The sequence below is a fragment of the Plectropomus leopardus genome, chromosome 11 (assembly GCF_026936395.1).
Source record: "Plectropomus leopardus strain MGB_pleo_1.0 chromosome 11, ASM2693639v1, whole genome shotgun sequence".
Classification (NCBI taxonomy): Eukaryota; Metazoa; Chordata; class Actinopteri; order Perciformes; family Serranidae; genus Plectropomus; species Plectropomus leopardus.
In genome coordinates this window covers 34,047,346-34,066,012 of record NC_142186.1, presented here as the reverse complement: position 1 = coordinate 34,066,012, position 18,667 = coordinate 34,047,346, and the positions used below count along the sequence as shown (strand labels likewise).

Sequence of the window (18,667 nt, the reverse complement as noted above, 5' to 3'; positions counted from 1 at the left end):
TAATAATGTCCAAAAATTCAAAAATATTCCTAAAATCCTAGAAATGTCCAAAATCCACAAAACGTCCTAAAATCAGAGAACTGTCTTAAAACCTGAGAAATGTCCTAAATTCCTAAAGAAACTTAGTAAAAACCTATAAATGTCCTAAAATCTTGAAAATGTCCTAAAATTGGAGAAATATCCTCAAAATGTCCTGAAATCTTAAAAAACGTCTTAAAATCCTAGAAACCTGGACAAGTTGAATATCCTTGCTTTAGTGACAGTTACCGCTCATAGTGAGAATTTTTCGGGGCCAAAGATGCTGATATATGTTCAGTGTTGGGGGGCAGGTGATAACCGTCCCGGTCCAACAGTCTCTATGCAGAAATAATGTCCTGCTGATGTTTCTACATGAATTTCTCGTGAAAACATCTCGTTCAGGGACACTTTGCTCGTTTGTCTCCCACATCTAGTCTGTCTCAGTAGATCCAGCAGCTCCTCTCTCCTCGCCGTAGCTCAATAAACACTTTTCCATCTGGTGCATTTATTGCTGGCTCGCTCCCCAAAAACGCCCTGCGGGGCACATTCAGCCTTTGTTTTAGGCCTCATATCAGCAGAGAGGGATAAACGTCAGTTCTGGTAAGCCGGCCTTGTTCTGCTCCCAAATCTTTTTATCACTCGTCTCTCTCTGTCCGTCCCCCGTACTCGCTGTCTCTCTCTTTGTCTTTGTGTCTCTCTGAAGGCTTCAGAGAGTTTTTATCAGATCTCTGCAGTCATTCGCTGCACCGCTTCAGCTCCACACAAGCATTTAAAGCCAGAGTTTGTTCACGGTAAATTTGGGACTTCAGGATGAGATGTTTTTGGCTCATAGTTCCCTTTTAGGCTGCAGCTTCTGGTTTTTATTAATTGATCTTTTGATTAATTATATTGTCTATAACATGTTTGGAAATAGCGAGAGGTCTTTAAATGTGGGTCTTAAATGTCTTTGAAACCTGGATCGACATCGCTTTTCTTGTGCTGCGTTCAGACACCTTTCACAAATATTTAACCCTTTGACCCTTAGGGAAAAATGTTGCTACGAAATGTCTCACAAATTGCACAAAACAATAGTCAATTTATGTATATATTTTTTTAAAAGCTACAGGAAAATATCAAGAAAACAATTATATTAGTGTTGATATAATATATCTAAAATTATGTCACAGAATTATTATTACTTTAAAAAATACTTTATTGTAGAGATTAACATAAATTTACCATTAGCTTATATGTTTTCCACATTTTTCTTTTACATTTCCACATTTATTTTTTGTTTGCAAAACAGGTGAGATAAAAAATGAAATAATGACAGTAATAACAGTAATTATAGTAATAATGATAAAAATTCTGTACGTTAGTTTTTCCATCTTATTATTATTGTAATTATTTTTACTAATTATCATTACTTTATAAGCACTTTTACACTTTTCCTTTTTTAATAAAAAAACAACAACATCCTTTTCATTCTTTGTTTTTGTTAATTTTAAGGTCATTTTCTTGTGATTTGCAAACTTCTTGCAAATTTGTGGATGTTTTCTTTAAAAAATTTTTTTTAATTATTTAAAAGGCACATAGCATATATATGAACATCAGAATAAAATACAAATTTAAATATGCCAGGGTTAGCACGACTGTGAGTTTACATCCGTAGTCCCCTTGGGAGGTAACAGATAAAAGAAATGAAAGGAGAAAAAAGAGGAGAAATAGCAGAGGGCAAAAGTGCATTAAAAGTGGCAATGTAAACCGTATGGTATAAAGTGCACGGTGCATTTTCTTTTCAAGTTGCTCATTGTCCTCATTCGAGTTTTTTTTTCTCAAATCTTTTTATTCAGTTAAAAAAAAGTTTAAAAAAATGGAGTGAAAATTAAATATCTTCTATCCATGAGTAGAAAATTGTTGGAAAAAATAAATGTACCGTAAAGGTAGATTGTCTTTCGTGATTAGCAGATCAAAGTTTACAAAATAGATTTTTCACAGATAATCTTATACTGTTATTGTCATCCGAGGTTTTTAAAAGAAATCAATCAAGTTTGCTCCGGTTGCAAAGGGCTTAATTTCTCATTATTGCCTAAAGTTTGTCTTCATTTCATTGTCTTCTGTCTCCGGGTGATCTGTTGGCTCCCTGTTCACGCTGCGATCTGTACGTCAGGCTTAAGGTTTTGCCGCAGTGAGTTTGACGTCCTGGATATTTTAGATTAGATACCGAGGACGGGGCGGGATCTGTCTGAGCAGCTCCACTTCTCGCTCAGCGTGAACAAATCCGCCCCAAAACTCCTCGCAGGGATTCACTATCTGTCCTTCTCGTCTTGTCCTCCTCGTCGTTCATATCTGATCTGTCTCTAAATGAGCCGCTGCCCCTCCAGAGCTTTCAGATCTTTAACACGACGGTGCAACCCTGTCTCTCCCTGCAGAATAAACCCACTGTGGTTCAGGCTGCTGTTGTGAGCAGATGGTGAAAAGGCTGCTGGAGAAAGAGCTCGGTTGTTTGTTGGAGGCTGTGTGTGTCTAATGTTGGTAATAAAGCTGTTAGCAGCTCTGGAGAATCTTGTAAATGGCCCAAGACGCCATCACGCACATCGCCTTCATGTCTTTATCTTCAATAGTTTACCAGCTAAAAATATCTCATGTTAAAAACACGCTGAGGCTCTTTGTGTGTTTGCAGTGTTGCACTCAGTTCAAAACACTGTAGAGTTCAGATGTGATAACTCAGATTGAATTATGTAATTGTTTACATTTGATCTTGCTTTGTTATTGACTAATAGGAGGGAAGGAAATCTTGGCAGCTCTGTCTTTGTTTTGACTTTTTCTTCCACACATAACTCCTTTCTGTATTCAGGGTTCATATGGGCATAAAAATCAGGAAAAGTCAGGAAAATTGCAAATAGCAATGTCCAGGCCCGGAAAAGCTTTTAATAACTAAATATGCCTTGAATGTTTTGAAAAAGTCATGGAATTTGTTTCACAAATCTGTATAGTAACGCATGATGTGTTTAAGGACCATCTGAAATGTGACGATCCAACAATAATTTTTATTTTCACAATTTCTGGCCGTTATAAATGGTGAAAAGAAAATATGTCTTAGAAAGCATTTTAGGCATGTTTTATTCCCCCAAAAAAAAAAATAACGCAGAATTTTTAAAGCGAAATAAACAAAATCGTTTTTCTTTAAATATTATACATTTTTTTGTCTATAGATGTTTATTTGGTTCCCCCTCACCGTCTTCCTCCCACTCCACTTCTACATGTCTCGCTCTCAGTCCAGTGTCGTCCTCCTGTTCTCCGTCCTCACAGTATGTCCACAGTGTTTAGCCTGACTCACTGCTTTGTTTTCCCGTTCCTCCTCTCTCCCTCTGCTCCTCCATCCCTCTCACTTTGATAAGAAACACATTATTTGCGGTTGCAGATAAGCAGCAGGCAGCGCCCAGGGAGCGGCGGCAGCGGCGGGCGGAGACCCGCTTTGACCTTGGCTCCAGAACAGACCTTTAACTCTCAGAGCGTGCGATAACCTACATTTACATATCAGGCATCTTGCTGGCAGCTAACGGCTCATGAGTGAGTCATCATGCAGGAGGACGAGAGCGGCTTTCCCCACCGAGAATCACCGAGAGTTTGTGAATTTGGAAACAAAATATGGCATTTTTGTGGCCTTCAGTGTAGTTTATTTTTTTAAAAATCGCAGCACAGAAGTAAGGGTGGACTGTTTTTTGTAGAGCTGATACTGATTATTAATAGTTAATGAGACCAATAACCAATATCTGGAACTGATATGCATTTACAATAAAAATGAAAATCTTTCTGTCAATATTTAGGATTTGTAATAAAACAAACTTCAACAGTAAACTTTGTTGAAATGCCTTTAGCAAATGTTTAACCAAAACTGAAACTTTCAACATCATTTACAGCACGTTTCCTGTTACTTTTTTTTTAAGTAAAAATTTTAAAAAAATACTGAATAAATGGAAATATCTCCCTGAGGTTTTACAAAGTAAAAGTTCCTGTCATTCTGACACTTTCTTTGCCCTTTTTAATTTATTGATTTTATCTGCGATCATTGAAATAAAATGCTGATACGGATAATATCGGCCCCGATAATCAGCCAGGCCGATAATCTGACCCCGACACAAAAGTACTCTTTCCTTTAGCTCTGTGATGAATGCAGTGACCGTGGTCTCAAAAGGGAGTAAAAGCCGTCAGAGATTTCTGGAGGCCCGCTGGGCGTCAAAGTGTTAATTTTTTTTGGCATAATTGCTTGTGAGAATTTTCAAGTAATTCTCAAGGACACTAAAAGCTACATGAATCAAACTTGTGATCTTTCTTAATAGAAACGGTGTCTCTGACTGTTAAAATGAAGTCGTTTTAAGCTTTTCTCTCCCCTCTGATCTCCGTGCTGAAGGTTTGTCAGGTGGAAACACGAGTCGATGCACTCGCTGAAGACCTGAGCGCGAGCGCAGGAAGTGGGTCAGGGTGACGAGGCTGAAAAGTTTGCGGAGCGATCGCTCGAGTGCACATCGCTTGAAAAGTAGAAACGTCTTTAAGTGCTGACTCCGGAGGGACGGAGCGCGGCCCCGAAGTTAAACCTTCAGCAGAATTGTTTTTTTAAGGTGATGAAATATGCAGCGAGCTCACTCTTCATTCCAGCTCGACTCGCTCAGACTCAGAGTACAGACTCCACCTGCTCTGCTTTAGGGGCCACTTTTGCAAAATGACAGTAGGCCAGGGGCCAGTCTCTGCAGCCCCATACATGTTTCTAAGGTTTTCCGACATTTGTAGGATTTTAGCATGTTTCTGGATTTTAGGGCATTTCTTGGATTTCAGGACATTTTTAGGATCATGGGACATTTCTAAGATTTCAGGACATTTCTAGGATTAAGGGGATTTTTAGGATTTTGTGACATTTCTAGGATTTTATGACGTTTCTCAGATTTCAGGACTTTTAGGAATTTGGGACGTTTCAAAGATTTTGTGACATTTCAAGGTTTTTAGGATGTTTTTTGGACCTTACGACATTTCTAGGATTTTAGGGGATTTCTAGGATTTTATGTCATTTCAGGGATTTTAGGACATTTCTTGGATTTCAGGGCATTTTCATGATTTCAGGATGTTTGATTGTAGGGGATCTTTTAGGATTTTAGAATATTTCTTGGATTTCAGGCTATTTCTTTGTTGTTTCTATGTTTCTAAGATTTTTAAGGACATTTCTAGATTTTGCAGTATTTTGGGGATTTTAGGACATTTCTAGGATTTTAGGATATTTCTCAGATTTTAGGACATTTTTTGGATTTTGGAACTTTTCTTGGATTTTTGGATGTTTTTAGGATTCTACGTGATTCCTCCACTGGTACTTTTTTGATCAACAAGCTCTGTTTTGATGCTGTTTTATGCACTCTGGCACCTTATGTAGACTAGAAGGACAAAAACAGTTCCCAGTGGTTGGGGGCTGCCTGGCACCCTATCGAGGGCTAGATTTGACTCACGGGCCATAAGCTGAGTATCACTGTTGTTGAGGAAATCAAACCCTTCGCTGTTTTCATTTACATTTTTGCAGCATGTTTAAAGAGCCCAAATCCTCAAATCTTTCTGTCCTTTTTTTCTAAATCTAGTGTTTTTTATTGTGGAGCCGCATCACTCGTCCTGCTGAATTTTCTGTCAGTATGTGGGTCAGATGATCGAGCAGAGCTGCAGCGAACGCTCTGAATACGACTAGTTTTGTACTATGATGGAGCGTTAAAGAGAAAGTAGATGACTCAGTCCCTTCACATCAGCGTGGCGGCTGCAGAAGCTGATTGAAAGCAGCGGCGCAGTCCGCCGCAGCAGCTCACAGTGAGTCTGCAGATCAGAGAGGGGAGACGAGTTTGAGCGACAGGGAGGCAGATTGAGTGCAAGATAAAAATGCACATGATTTGGGCGGAGGATGAAGCGAGTGTGGAGTAAATTTGCAGATGGGAGGATTCCTGTGATAAGGCGGATGCAGTGATGCAAAAAAAAGTCTGCTTCTCAGAGGCAGAAAAAAAAAACAAGCCTGTTTTTCTGGGCTTCAGAGCCAATAATCACTGGATTTAGAGCAGTGGTTCACTGGAATGTTAAAATTAACTCTATATTCTCAATTATATGATATCCACAAAACATCATTTAAAAAATAAAACAAAATAAACATTAAAATAAAATATAAAATTATACATTCCTATTTTTGTAATCATATATACAAAATAATTTTCATCAATAAAAACTGCACTAACTGTAGAAAAAAATACAAAATATACAAATATAGTTTGCATTTTTAAATCAGAATTAACTAAATGTTGGATGAAGCTCTTTCACATTATAATTATTATTTTGGCACAACAACTATTCTTCTTTTTTTTCTTCTTTTATTATTATTATTATTATTATTATTATTATTATTGGGAAATTTATTATGTTTGTGGGATTATCACATTAAAAGCTGCAGATTTGTATTACGTTTGCGGTTTATTATGTTGACGGTTTACTACGTTGGTGGGTGTTACACCTCCTGCTCTTCATCCTCAGGTGTCAGATGACACGTGAGATGTTAGATGATATGTTGGACGTGAGGATATCCTCAGTGACCATGACGGTGCTCGAGTTTGAACAGATGTCGGGGGATTAGTGAGGACAAGAGGGGAGAGAAGGGTGGGGGGGCAGGAACAAATCCAGGCTGTTCAGACGATGACACGCTAGATTTGGAGAGGAAGATTTGAAGCTACGAGTCGAGAGAGGAAGGAAAGAAAGAGAGAGCGACAAAAACAAGCTTCACTTAACGGGCGTGATTGTTTTGGCTCGGTGACGGTGATGAAGGCTGAATCCTGTGTAGTGTCCCCTCCTGTCCCATCACACAGATGGGTGAGTGGGTGAGTGGAGGGTTGAGGTTTTGGGAGGAGATGTTCAGGATTTAGGCGTGGCAGTGTGGAGAAATAAGGGAGCCAAAATTAATATGAGGCAAACACACTTAAAATAATTGTAGTTGCAGTGTTTGGCATTAAGACTGCACCAAATGTCACTATTTTATTACTTTAAACTAATCAAACGATAGAAAAAAAAGATAGAAAATAGAAAAAAATTTATACTGGCTGATCTGAGGGAGGAGTGACTTTAGTGACTTTATTATGTAATATAAATGTGTTAAACAAACATTAACATGACGCGTCATCGTCTCACTTTCAGCCCAGTTTATCGTCTCATCGTGTCATCTTTTCTCTCTCAAGCTATTTTCTGTCTCTCTCTGTTTATCTCCATCCCCCCTGGAGTGAGGCGTTTTTGGCAGGCAGTGCACGTCACGTCAGACATCAGCTGCAGGGAGCGCTGCTGCTGCTGCTGCTGCTGCTGCTGCTGCTGCTGCTGCTGCTGCTGCTGCTGCTGATGTGTGATGGATGGAGGGAAGGATGGAGGGATTGGGAGGGATTAGGAGGTTTAGGGGAGAGAGGTGGAGGAAGCTGCTGCAAGGTCAAAGCCGTGTGGTCTGACTCCGATCACCTGGGACGCTTTCTGTCTGCGTGTGTTGTGTATTTGTTGTGTTGTGTGTTGTGATGCCTGTCAGTTGTTGCATAACGGCTCTCAGTAAAGTGCAGCAGCTCTGACTGTGTTTTGTGGTCGGTGGCAAGTTTCTTTTTGTGCTTTTGACTCAATGAGAGGATTCAGTTGTTTGTGTAATCACGTGTGCATTAACGCACGTTCTGTGATTATGACCCTCAGAAATCAGAAAGTGAGGCAGCAGTAACTTTGTGGATGGCAGCAGAAACAAACGTCAGTGCACAGAAATGGATAAAGAAAGGTTGTTTTTTTTAATGACAAGTTCTGCCATAAAGCCCAGCCAGAAGCTCAACACGACCAAAGTTATTTGCATTTTCTGTTGATGTGAAGTCAGTTACTGCCGAGTACGTCCAGTCTTAAATGCCACTTACTGGCCAAACACACAGCTGATGCTCAGAGCTCCTCCCCCTCGCCACAGGCAGACCACTCTGCAAAGTTTGCAGCAGACCTGCACTTTCTGCAGGTATCTGTAGACAGACAGACAGACAGACAGACAGACAGACAGACAGACAGACAGACAGCAGGACACTGAACATAAAGTCACGCATTGACCACTGCCTGCATCTGCTGGTCATGTATGTGCAGCTCCAGGTCATGTATGTGCACTGCGTCACACACAGCCTCCAACCAGCCATCACAGTTTCTCTACAAAAATATGCTTAAGTTTCTCTTTCAGCATATTTTCTGAGCATGCAGGACCTTTGAGGTTATTCTGGAGAATATTCTGCAGAGTAACTGTCTTTGTTCTGTTATGCTGCAATAATATTGCACATACATTTGCAGAAAGCAAGCATATTTGTCCACTCACACATTGATAAAAGTACTAAAAACTTAAATAACCCTTTAAGGTGCATTTAGAACAGATAAAAAAATATGTAATTAATAGCAAATAATGGACAATCATGGAATTAATCGCAATTCAATATCGAATTGATTGACAGCCCTACTTAAAACATTTTTCTTTGTCATCATTAAGAAATTCAGATTTTTAGTCCACACACGTAGCAGCTGACTGAAGCAGCAGAGAAAAGGCGTCCTCGCTGTAACTTTCCTTTAACTCAGCAGTCCTACTTCTGAGGCTGGATGTATCTGGGTTAATTTCCCCGGTAAAGAGCGTGAAGTGGACTTCAGAGGCTGCGGCTGCCTCGTCCCTGAAGCTCTCTCACAGATCTAGGCCAGCCGCGGTCCGTTCGCCTCTCCTGGAATAAACAGCGACATTGGATGTGCTGAAGGGAGGGGGGTTAGTAGGGCATGCTGGGACAGAAAGGGCAGCGTGTTTGCGGCGCTTGCATGACCTCCAATCACTGTCCTCTCTGGTTGTTGCTGTCCCACATCGTGCTTCCTCTTCAAATGAAATTAATTTCCAGACTTGATCGAGGAGCATAGATAAAAATAACCAAATTTACTGGAAAATCGGCCAAATCAGGTGACTTTGAGTACACATGGCGTCTCCTCCAAACTGTCCTCCTCCTTTGATTTTTGTGGACAAAAAGAGTTAAGGATTTGTCTGAATCCGTGGACAAATTGAGGTTTGTCTTGGTGCTTATCTTGAGTGTGAAGACAGTGTCCCCTCTGAGAGGATGAAGCTGTTTCATTTTCACTCCGTAAAGTTTCAGGGTGCCGGTTGTTATCCTCATGGGGACGATGTTGAAGGTCAATGGAAAATCTTTTTATGATCTAAAGGCCCATTTTCCCCAGAAGGACAGCTCTGACTGATGATGACACGTCTAACTGTCCTCTCTGTCCGTCCCCTCATCTCTCATCTTTTATTTCCTCTCTGCTGCGGTTGGACTGATAAAACGGTTCTGAAGGTCATTATGAGCGTTTGACTGAAGATACAGAAAATAAACCTTCATTTTTTAATAGAGGCCATTATTAGATTCTCCTGTAAATACTCGTAACATGCTGCTGTTTGCATTCTCATTTAACCCTTTAACACCTGGATCAACATCAGTTTTCTTGGTGCCTTTTACCAGCATTTTAACCTGTGAAACAAGGAATAATAGTTTGATTTCTTTGAAAAATATTAGAAAAAACATAATGAGCAACTTTGCTCATAAGAAATGTCCCGCAAACTGCAAAAAAAAAGAGTAAAAGATGACAAGGAAATGATATGAAAATAAGCTTGGGGGAATATTGGAGGGTAAAAGATAAAAAGAAAAGGTAAAAATGTTATGAAAACGTAAAGATAGATCTTTTTAAAAAAACATTTTAGTTTAGTTTCTTTTCTTCCTTAAATCTTAAGACAGGTGTTAGTTTTGAAGAATTGATGAGCAGAGTTGACGTCAGCATCAGTGAAATCTGAACGATAGTGTGTTTATTGCATCTTTCTTTCCTCCTCTTTTCTTCATATCTCTTTTTATCATTTTCCTCTTGGAGTTAATAAGTTAACAAAGCGTGTTTTCTCTGTTTAAACTCTGTTGAATAATTGAGGCGCCTGTAGAGCCGCTTTGCTTTTCCTGCAGAGACGGAGCGAGGGATGGAGCGGAAATCGCAGCTCGCTGTCTGAACCTCTGCATTACTTACACATCAGCCTCCTCTGGAGGATCGCCGCTCTGAAAATTTCATGGGCTGCACGCAGAGTGATTAAAATATGAAGTCACTGAGCAAACAAGAGGAAGAAAGAAGGAGGGATGATGCTGAGAACAGAGAGGAAGAAAGGATAAGAGAGAGGGGAAGATTAGGCAAGAAATGCAAAAGACAGAACGGCAGAAATGTGACGAGCAAAAGAGATTAAATGGGATACAGAGAGTGACGGATGAAGCAGAGAGAGAGAGAGATAGTGATGGAGGGAGAGATGATAGCGAGCGACGGAGACTGATGGAAGGAGACGGGTGGATAAAGATAGAAACAGCGGAGGAGAGAAAGTCAGAGAGACAGCGAGAGAGAGAGAGATGAGAGAAACTACTGGAAACACAAACTGGAGAAACAAGCAGAAAAATAGTTTGATGAAGGGATGACGGACAGAGAGGAAGAAAAGGAAAATAACATCAAAAGAGACAGGAACGAAAATGGAGAAATGAGAGACTTGAAAGTGTTTTTTCCCGACAAACTGTGACGCAGCGCTCACGCCCTGTTGAAGCAGAAGTGTCCTGCTGTCATTCTGGCTCCTTTTTCAAATAAATTCAGGCCAAAGAGAAGTTTCAGGGACGTGAACTGTGACGCCACACTGAGCGTAGAAGGTAGATTAATTTGTAATTTTTTTAAACAAAGTTTAAAGAAAAAAATTTTCAATGTTTTTACAATTGTAATTACAATTTGTCCTCGATCCTGCTGCATCTTTGGAGTTGCAGGATGAGTTGATTAAAATCAGCAGCTACTATGAAAAATCTATACGGTTGCTGCTGGTGGCATCATTCGATTCCTGCAGTACATTTTCTGAATTTGCATCCGAGTCTTCTGTCCTGTGTCCCTCTTTCTCTCCACTCTGTCCCTCCCTGTTATGTTTGCCCCCCCCTACACTTTTTCTTCCTTCCCCTTTTCTGTCATCACCTAATTCTTGCTCGTCTCCCAATTCTTTCTACTTTTCCATCCTCCTCTCCTCTCCTCTCCTCTCCTCTCCTCTCCTCTCCTCTCCTCTCCTCTCCTCTCCTCATCTCTCCTCCTCTCCTCTCCTCTCCTCTCCTCTCCCCTCCTCCTCTCCTCCTGCAGAGTTTTGGCTTTTATTGATGATTGCATTGATGTTTTACTTGCATGTTGCAAACATGTTGACGCTGCAATGAAAAACTAGGACAGAGAGAGAGAAAAAGCTTATTTTCACGCCGTATTTAGTTGTTTGTTGCTGTGCTTCATTTGTTCTGGAGCGTCTGAAAATCCGACACGCTTTGCTTCAAAGTGCTTTGATTCTGTGCGCTTTGGTTTCACTCATAAAAACTCAACCATGAAAAACAACACAAAAGTTTTTGGAAGAATATACACGCGATGGTCTCCAGTTAGAGATAAATGTGTCTGTTTATTTAATGAAGCCTGGTGAAGAATGGATTTCAAACTGGAAGTTGTTTACTGGTAAGGTTTTAACCTGGATTTTGTGTCCAAACAGATCAGGCAGAGTGTTTTTATGTTGGTGCTGACAGAGGGAGGGAGGCGGGGGGGCGGGGGAGCGTGCGGTGCGTTTGTTGTGGGCAGCATGACAAGAGAAGAAGAGGAGGAGGTGGATGTGAAGGAAAACAAGAGTGAAACTGTGCAGCACATGTTAGTTGGACAGGTGACTTATGGAGCGACAGCTCAGATATATTCTTAAACTTTAAATATTTGCCTCCGCAGCCTCATCGTTCCCTCTGTAAACATCAGGAAGGCTGTCACTCCTGCAGGTCTGTTTGGTCGAATAGTTTTAGGCTGTTTTGACCTCAATACTACAAACTCGTCCTGTTGTTTCCTCGGTTTGCATTTCATCGCTCTCTTTGGGATTCTTTAAACTGCAGCTGTAGTCTGTTGTCTCTCTCCTCCTCTGTGGTGCTCGTCTCTTTGAGCTGCATCAGTGGCCTTGATCTTTTCTTTGGAGGCTCGCTCTTCTCTCATGTCTCCTCTCTCTGTTCTTTTCCTTTTGTGCAAGACATGTCATCAGAATAGCAACTGAAAGTTGAAGTCTTGTAACACAAGCTGGTAAAAAAGCACAGCGCCACTCATTTTACAAATCAAGCAATGATAGACGCAGAGTTTTTCTGTTTGTACAGTTTGTGGCTGTGATAAATGGTGATATTTTTGGTGATTTTTAAAGAAAAAAATTGCCAAATTTAAGAAAAAAAAGTAGAACTGTGAAATATATCTACATAAAATATTTAAAGAAAAAAATCACCAAATTGTTTATCTGAAGAAAAAAAGTGGGGACTGAAAAGATGTCATGGTAATCTGTCCAATATTTAATGATACAGCGGTCATCATGTTTGAGAACAGAAACAGGCGATTAGTTGGCTTTCGTTGCTGGAGGACACTTTGAAAGGAGGAGATGTTTGTCGACACATGTTGGCTACAGCAGGGCTGTCATGTTAAAAAACAAAGAAATATATAGATTTTCGTGCCAAATATTGCAGTAATAAAGGCTGATGTGACAGAGAGGACAGTAACAGAGGTCAGGAGACATCACTGTAGGTCAGGAGACATCACTGTAGGTCAGGAGACATCACTATAGGTCAGGAGACATCACTGTAGGTCAGGAGACATCACTGTAGGTCAGGAGACATCACTATAGGTCAGGAGACATCACTGTAGGTAACACGCCCGGTCAGCGTGAGCATTCAGGCACACAAAGACGAACACATGACGGCAACAAGGCCGAGGCTGTTTGTTTCCTGCTGTGTCGGCATGTTGACGACCGTCGATAATGACATTACAGAGAGCATGTGGTGATGTCAGAGCATCTGCAAAGTGGGGGAGGACAGAGACATAGAGGACAGATTCTGGATGTGTTGACTCAGACTGCTCATAACTGACGTTTTTACAAATATTCTGCATTTAACCCATTGATGCATAAGCATATTGGCTTTTTTTGAGGTCGACAAATAACTTAAGAAGGAATGGCCCAAAAAATAGCAGGAAATTAGTAATAAGATATAAGAAAATTGCCTGACAACTAGCAACAAAAAAAGATTTTAAAAAATGCAAAAAAGAAAAAAAAAACCCTGCATATTAGTAAAAACAAAGAAAGAAAGTAAAGAAAAGAACCAATAGAACAAGAAAATGACCTGCAAATTAAATACAAAAAATTAGAAAAGCAAATAAAGAAATAGCTAATAAATGCATAGATTTTTTAAAAATCTTTTTTTCTTCTATATAATTTTAAGTGTGTAGTTTGATATAGTTCCCCTTTGATTTTTGGTAATCTCTAATCATTTTCAGATCCTTACCTTCTCACGTTTTATTATTTTTTGCTTTTTTGTTATTCTGGCCAAGATGCTCATTGTGGGTTTTTTTCTGTGCTTTTGAAAGAAACCAGTGTGCTCTGCTTTTAGTGGCTTAAATCATAGTGAAAACTCCTTCAGTCTGTTAGGACGTTATTTTGATAAGTACGTCACCTTAATTTATTAATTCTATGTTCAAATAGTCAAACCTGAGAAATAAATATAATTAAAACTTTTGGATAGAGTGACATTGAATGTTTAAAGTTCACATGAACCCAAATTTGTATATGAGTCATTTTTAGTTACACACAGATGTAAACTCACTCTGATTATTTAATTCAGTAGAAAGTTGTCGTGTCGCCTCTCGGTTTCTGTTTGCGTCCCCGCTGAACTCTCACAGAGACGGAGACACAGAAACAAACAGCAAAGTTTATTCAGCCACCATAAAGTGAGTCAGTAAAATCAACTTATTTAATATTCAGTAGGCCGCCTGCAGCTGCTTCACATTCATGTTTTTCTCACTGAGCCGGAGAATCTGTCTGTCCGCGCAGCTCTTCACACTCGGCTTTATTTATTCCTCCGATTGTTCCCGAGTCGAGCTGTTTGCTTCAAAACTCGAGAAAAGTTGTCAAACTCTCAGACAGAGAGGTGAGCTGGGAATCACCGCAGCTCGTCTGCCACGATTCATCACGTATACATGTTTTTAGAGAAGTTTGACATCCTGTACTTCACGCTACATTTACTCACACACACGCACACACACACACACACACACACACACACACACACACACTCAGTCACACAGAAACAACTCAGCTGCAGTTTACACATCGGAAGACGGAAGGATTATTTTAACCCTTCGGGACCTGAGAAAATTGGCTTGGCTTTCTTTAAAAGTTAGTAGGAAGTTAATAAAAAGTTACAAGAAAATTCTTAAAATTCTTCTTAACTTCGAATATGACACACTGCTCATGGTGATAGAAATGTTTCAAACTTTGATTTTACAGTTTTGTTTCTAATCTAATGAATAATTGAGCAGCTTTTATTGTGACATTAGATTTAAAGGACTGTTTTTCAGCACTTTGAGGACTTCTGTAGGTCAAAGGATTCATAAATGAATCAAGAAAATAATCACAGAATAATCAATAATGAAAACATTCATTAGTTGCAGCTCTAATTTTATCCATAAATATTTTCAAAATTAATTTCCCCCCAAAATACTGTATATTAGATTTGATCCTTCAGCCACCCAACAGGCAAAATGATTTTAAAAATCATAATTTTTCTTTTAACAATTGTTTTTTTAAAAATGGTGAAGCTTTTGACATGTCTGTAGGCGGCACGTTTTCTTTTAAGGTTGGCAGTTAAAATAAATACAAAATACAGCCATTTAAAGTTGCATGCCTCTCCCAGGAGCCAAATTAAAAAACCATTAGTCCCTCCCCAGTGCTTAAAATAATATTTTACATGCCTACCCCTTTTTGCACCACCCTCTCTCCTCTCATAAATAACAAACAGTCCCAAAGTTATATTTAAATCTTCAGTTCCAATCCCGTTCTGAACTCATCATTTCTTAAATAAAAGGAACTGATGAGGAGTGTTGATGGTTGTTTCAGAGAATGTATGGTCTTTTAAATTTGCCTTTAATTCCTGGAAAAGTCCTGGAAAAGTCCTGGTAAAAATGTGTATGAACACTGGACGACTGAATCGACAGTTTTGATAAATAAATTATGTTTCTGTGTGTTTTAGGCGCAGCTGGAGGCCCAAAAGGCCACCCAGGACTTCCAGAGAGCCACTGAGGTCCTGCGGGCGGCGAAGGAGACCATCTCGCTGGCCGAGCAGAGACTCCTGGAGGAGGACAACCGGCAGTTTGACTCCGCCTGGCAGGAGATGCTGAACCACGCCACCCAGCGGGTGAGGAGGGGGGAGAGAGGAATATCTAAATATCTTAGCTGTTTATTTTTTTCTCTTTTGTCTGTGTGTAAATTTACGATTTTATTTCAAGGATTTTTTTTAGCTTCTTGGTATAAACCATCAGATTTAACTGACTTTGTTTATTGGACAGTGTGTGTAACTTCTTATTCTTCCCGCTCGCTTATTAAATTTATTCACAAAAAAATGCTAGAAAGTTGAGGGAGGACTTAATGGGCTGCAGCTGCCAAAACATGTAACCCTTAGGGCCCGATCTAATATTACACACACTCGAAACACTCTGCACACAAAATGCGCTTTTCAAAATTAACCTTTAAAAAATATTATACATTATTATTATTTTCTCACTTTCATTGAGTTAATTTTTTTAACCAACATTCATTATACTACCGGTAGAATTTTTTTTATTTTTATTTTTTTGCTGCTGACAGTCTGGGATATGTCAGTGATCAGCAGCAACATTGATTGTGACAGTGCACTGAGTGGAAATAGCATGTGTTTTCTCCATATGCCAAATATGGTCAAAATGACCTCATCCGGTGGAAAATAGTCAAAATGACAAATTCAGAGTCAAAAGCCCAGAATGACACCCAGAAATAATACAAGTCCTGTTTTTCTGCTTTGATGATCAGAAATGTCAGTTTGAATGGGTTTCAATGGAGCATTTTTTGACCTTAACAGTCTGAATGTAACTATTTAGTTTCCACAGTGTATTTTAGACTTATCACTGATAACACTCAAATACACAATCTGGACTACATTTATGACATATGCATGAACACAGAGAAAATTATCAAAACAATCAAGAATAAAAAGAGTGTAAAATGCACCAAACAGTCCCTAAGGTTAAATCTGACGGTGAGCTCTGATTGGCTGTTTCAGGTGATGGAGGCGGAGCACACCAAGACGAGAAGTGAGCTGGTGCACAAAGAGACGGCGGCCAAATATACGGCAGCGATCGGCCGCATGAAGCAGCTGGAGAAGAAACTCAAACGCACCATCAACAAGTCCAAGTAAGTGAACCCCGCATCGCCTCCACCAGTCCAGTTTGTTGTTTGTCTGTTTGATAGCAGGATTTCGGTAAAAACCACTGCCCCCAGTTTTCATTAAAGTTGGTAGATGAGTGAAGCATAGGCAGAGAAGGATCTCATTACATTTTGGAGGGGTTCTGAATCACTCGGCGGATACATGAAACGTTTGAGTGACTTCTGAAGAATTTTTTGACAGAAGTGGATGAACATGCAGTCTGGTGGTCAACTGTCGTAGACGTTTTATGGACTCATTAAAAAAAAAAACAACTACTGGACATGATGAGAATAATGCTGCCTGACGTGATCCTCAGAAATATCGAATTTACGACTTAGGAGCACATGAACGGCCCTCCAGAGTTGTGACGTTTGTGTGACGTTTCAAGATTTTACCCTTAAACACACACACACACACACACACACACACACATACACACACACACACACACACACACCAAGTACACAGGCACATGTGATAGAGGACTCACTAAAAGTGGGAACTGAGCAAACCGCTAAAGTGAGGAAGCGCCAGAGGCAGGATAAAACTGATAAAAACTGATAAAAAGATCAAAATAAATCAGTATAATATTAATCAAAAATGAAATAAATAAAATACTCTTAGTAGTTGATAAAATGTTAAAATTTGAAATAAACGGATAACAACAAATAACAGATAAAATGTTAAAAATGATAAAATAATATAGGACCTAGTAAAACAGATTAAAATATATAAATACATAGTCAATAAATAAAGAGGTAAAATTCAATTAAAAGTCAAACCAAAAAGGTAGATCTTGAGTGAGGGGAAACTGTCTGTGATTGATTTGGGCTTTACTAAAGTGACTCAGCAGTATTTTCAGCTCGGTCATTGGTTTGTCCTTTGTCGGAGCGTCGTGACGTCTCAGCGAGGTGTTTAAACCGCAGATCGTCCGAACCAGCCGGTTCAGACTGAGAGCTGCTGCTGGGCGATTCAGCCAAAAACTGAGCTGCAGACGAAGAAGTAACGACACCATCATCATAAAGTCATTTGCTGTGGCCCTTCAGTCTCACTTATAGACACCTGAGGATTAATTGTTGGACGCTGAAGACACAAGATGATTAATTTAGTCCAGAAATGAGTCTCTGTCCACCTGACCTGAGTGAAACTGCGGAGTCTGGTTTCCACAGCAGCTGTGTCACTCTCATGTGGTCTGATATATATTTGTTTTTTCACACCTGAGCTGTTTTTTTTTTTTTTTAAAGCAGGTTGCTCTTCTCTTTTCAGCTGAAAGTGGTTCTCTCTGAAACTTCTCATTTTTTAGGAAACATTCGAGTGTTAAAGGGGAACTCTGGTTGAACGAGATTCTGTCACGAGGTGCAAAATGACATGAAATGATTTGGCTGCTGAAACCTCCGAATTAGAAATGCTCCAGGTGACATTTTTGAAATGAAAATATAATGAATAAAAACCCCAGATATTCTCATTGGTATTTCTCTTGGCCTCTCAAATGTCTTTCCACTGTCAAGGAAAGACCTGGAAAAGCCATGGAATTAATGAAAAATCATTGAAAGTTTTGGAAAAGTCATGGACTTTTGTTGTATGTAGTTAAAGTTGTTACATAATGTAACATAAAGCAAATGTATTTTTTGACAACATAACATTGCTCTAATATGCACCAATGTTTGTTTCATTTACCATCACGTTTTTATTTATTTCTCTCTCTGTGTCACCTCTCTCCCTTCATGTCTGAAAAAAAGTTAGGAAGGAAAAAGTTTACTATGGATCCTTGAAAAATTCACAGGAAAGTTTTGAAATTTTGTCCCTGAAAATATCTTGTAACCCTGTAAGAATTATTTAAAATGGTGACATTTGTGGTAAATTTTAAAGAAAACATTTTCTAGTATCGATGGCAATTGTACAGAGTGTATATTGTCTTGAAGATTTTCCTTAAATTAATGGAAAAATCATGGAAATTTATTAGTTAAAAATGTATATGAACCCTCCTTTCATCAGGAACAGGTTGATAACAAATCACTCTTAAAATCATTCTTCAAAGGCATTTAAATGGTCTTTAAATCAATGAGGTCCAAAATTGAAAAAAAAAAGCCAAAAAAACATTTTAAAGAAAAAAAGGCATAAATTTGAAAGAAAGAAAAGAAAGCAATTTTTTCTTTAAAATCTAGACATTTTTTTCCAGAATTTTTTTCTAGAAAACTTTTTCTTTGAAAATCTGCAATGACAATGAACTGATAAGGAGTACAGATGGTCGTTTCAGAGAATGTATTGTCTTTAAAATCAGCCTCAAAATCCTGCAAAAGTCATGA

General features: G+C 39.2%; 1 protein-coding gene across 1 annotated transcript in view; it reads left to right on the top strand.

Moving 5' to 3' along the window:
• The window catches only part of sh3bp5b (SH3-domain binding protein 5b (BTK-associated)), a 74,242-nt gene that overhangs the window by 14,663 nt on the left and 40,912 nt on the right, over positions 1-18,667 (top strand). Inside the window, exons 4-5 of the mRNA XM_088084685.1 lie at positions 15,153-15,317; positions 16,218-16,348. Of these exons, the coding sequence (XP_087940811.1) occupies positions 15,153-15,317; positions 16,218-16,348 (296 nt within the window). The remainder of the gene's footprint in view (positions 1-15,152; positions 15,318-16,217; positions 16,349-18,667) is intronic.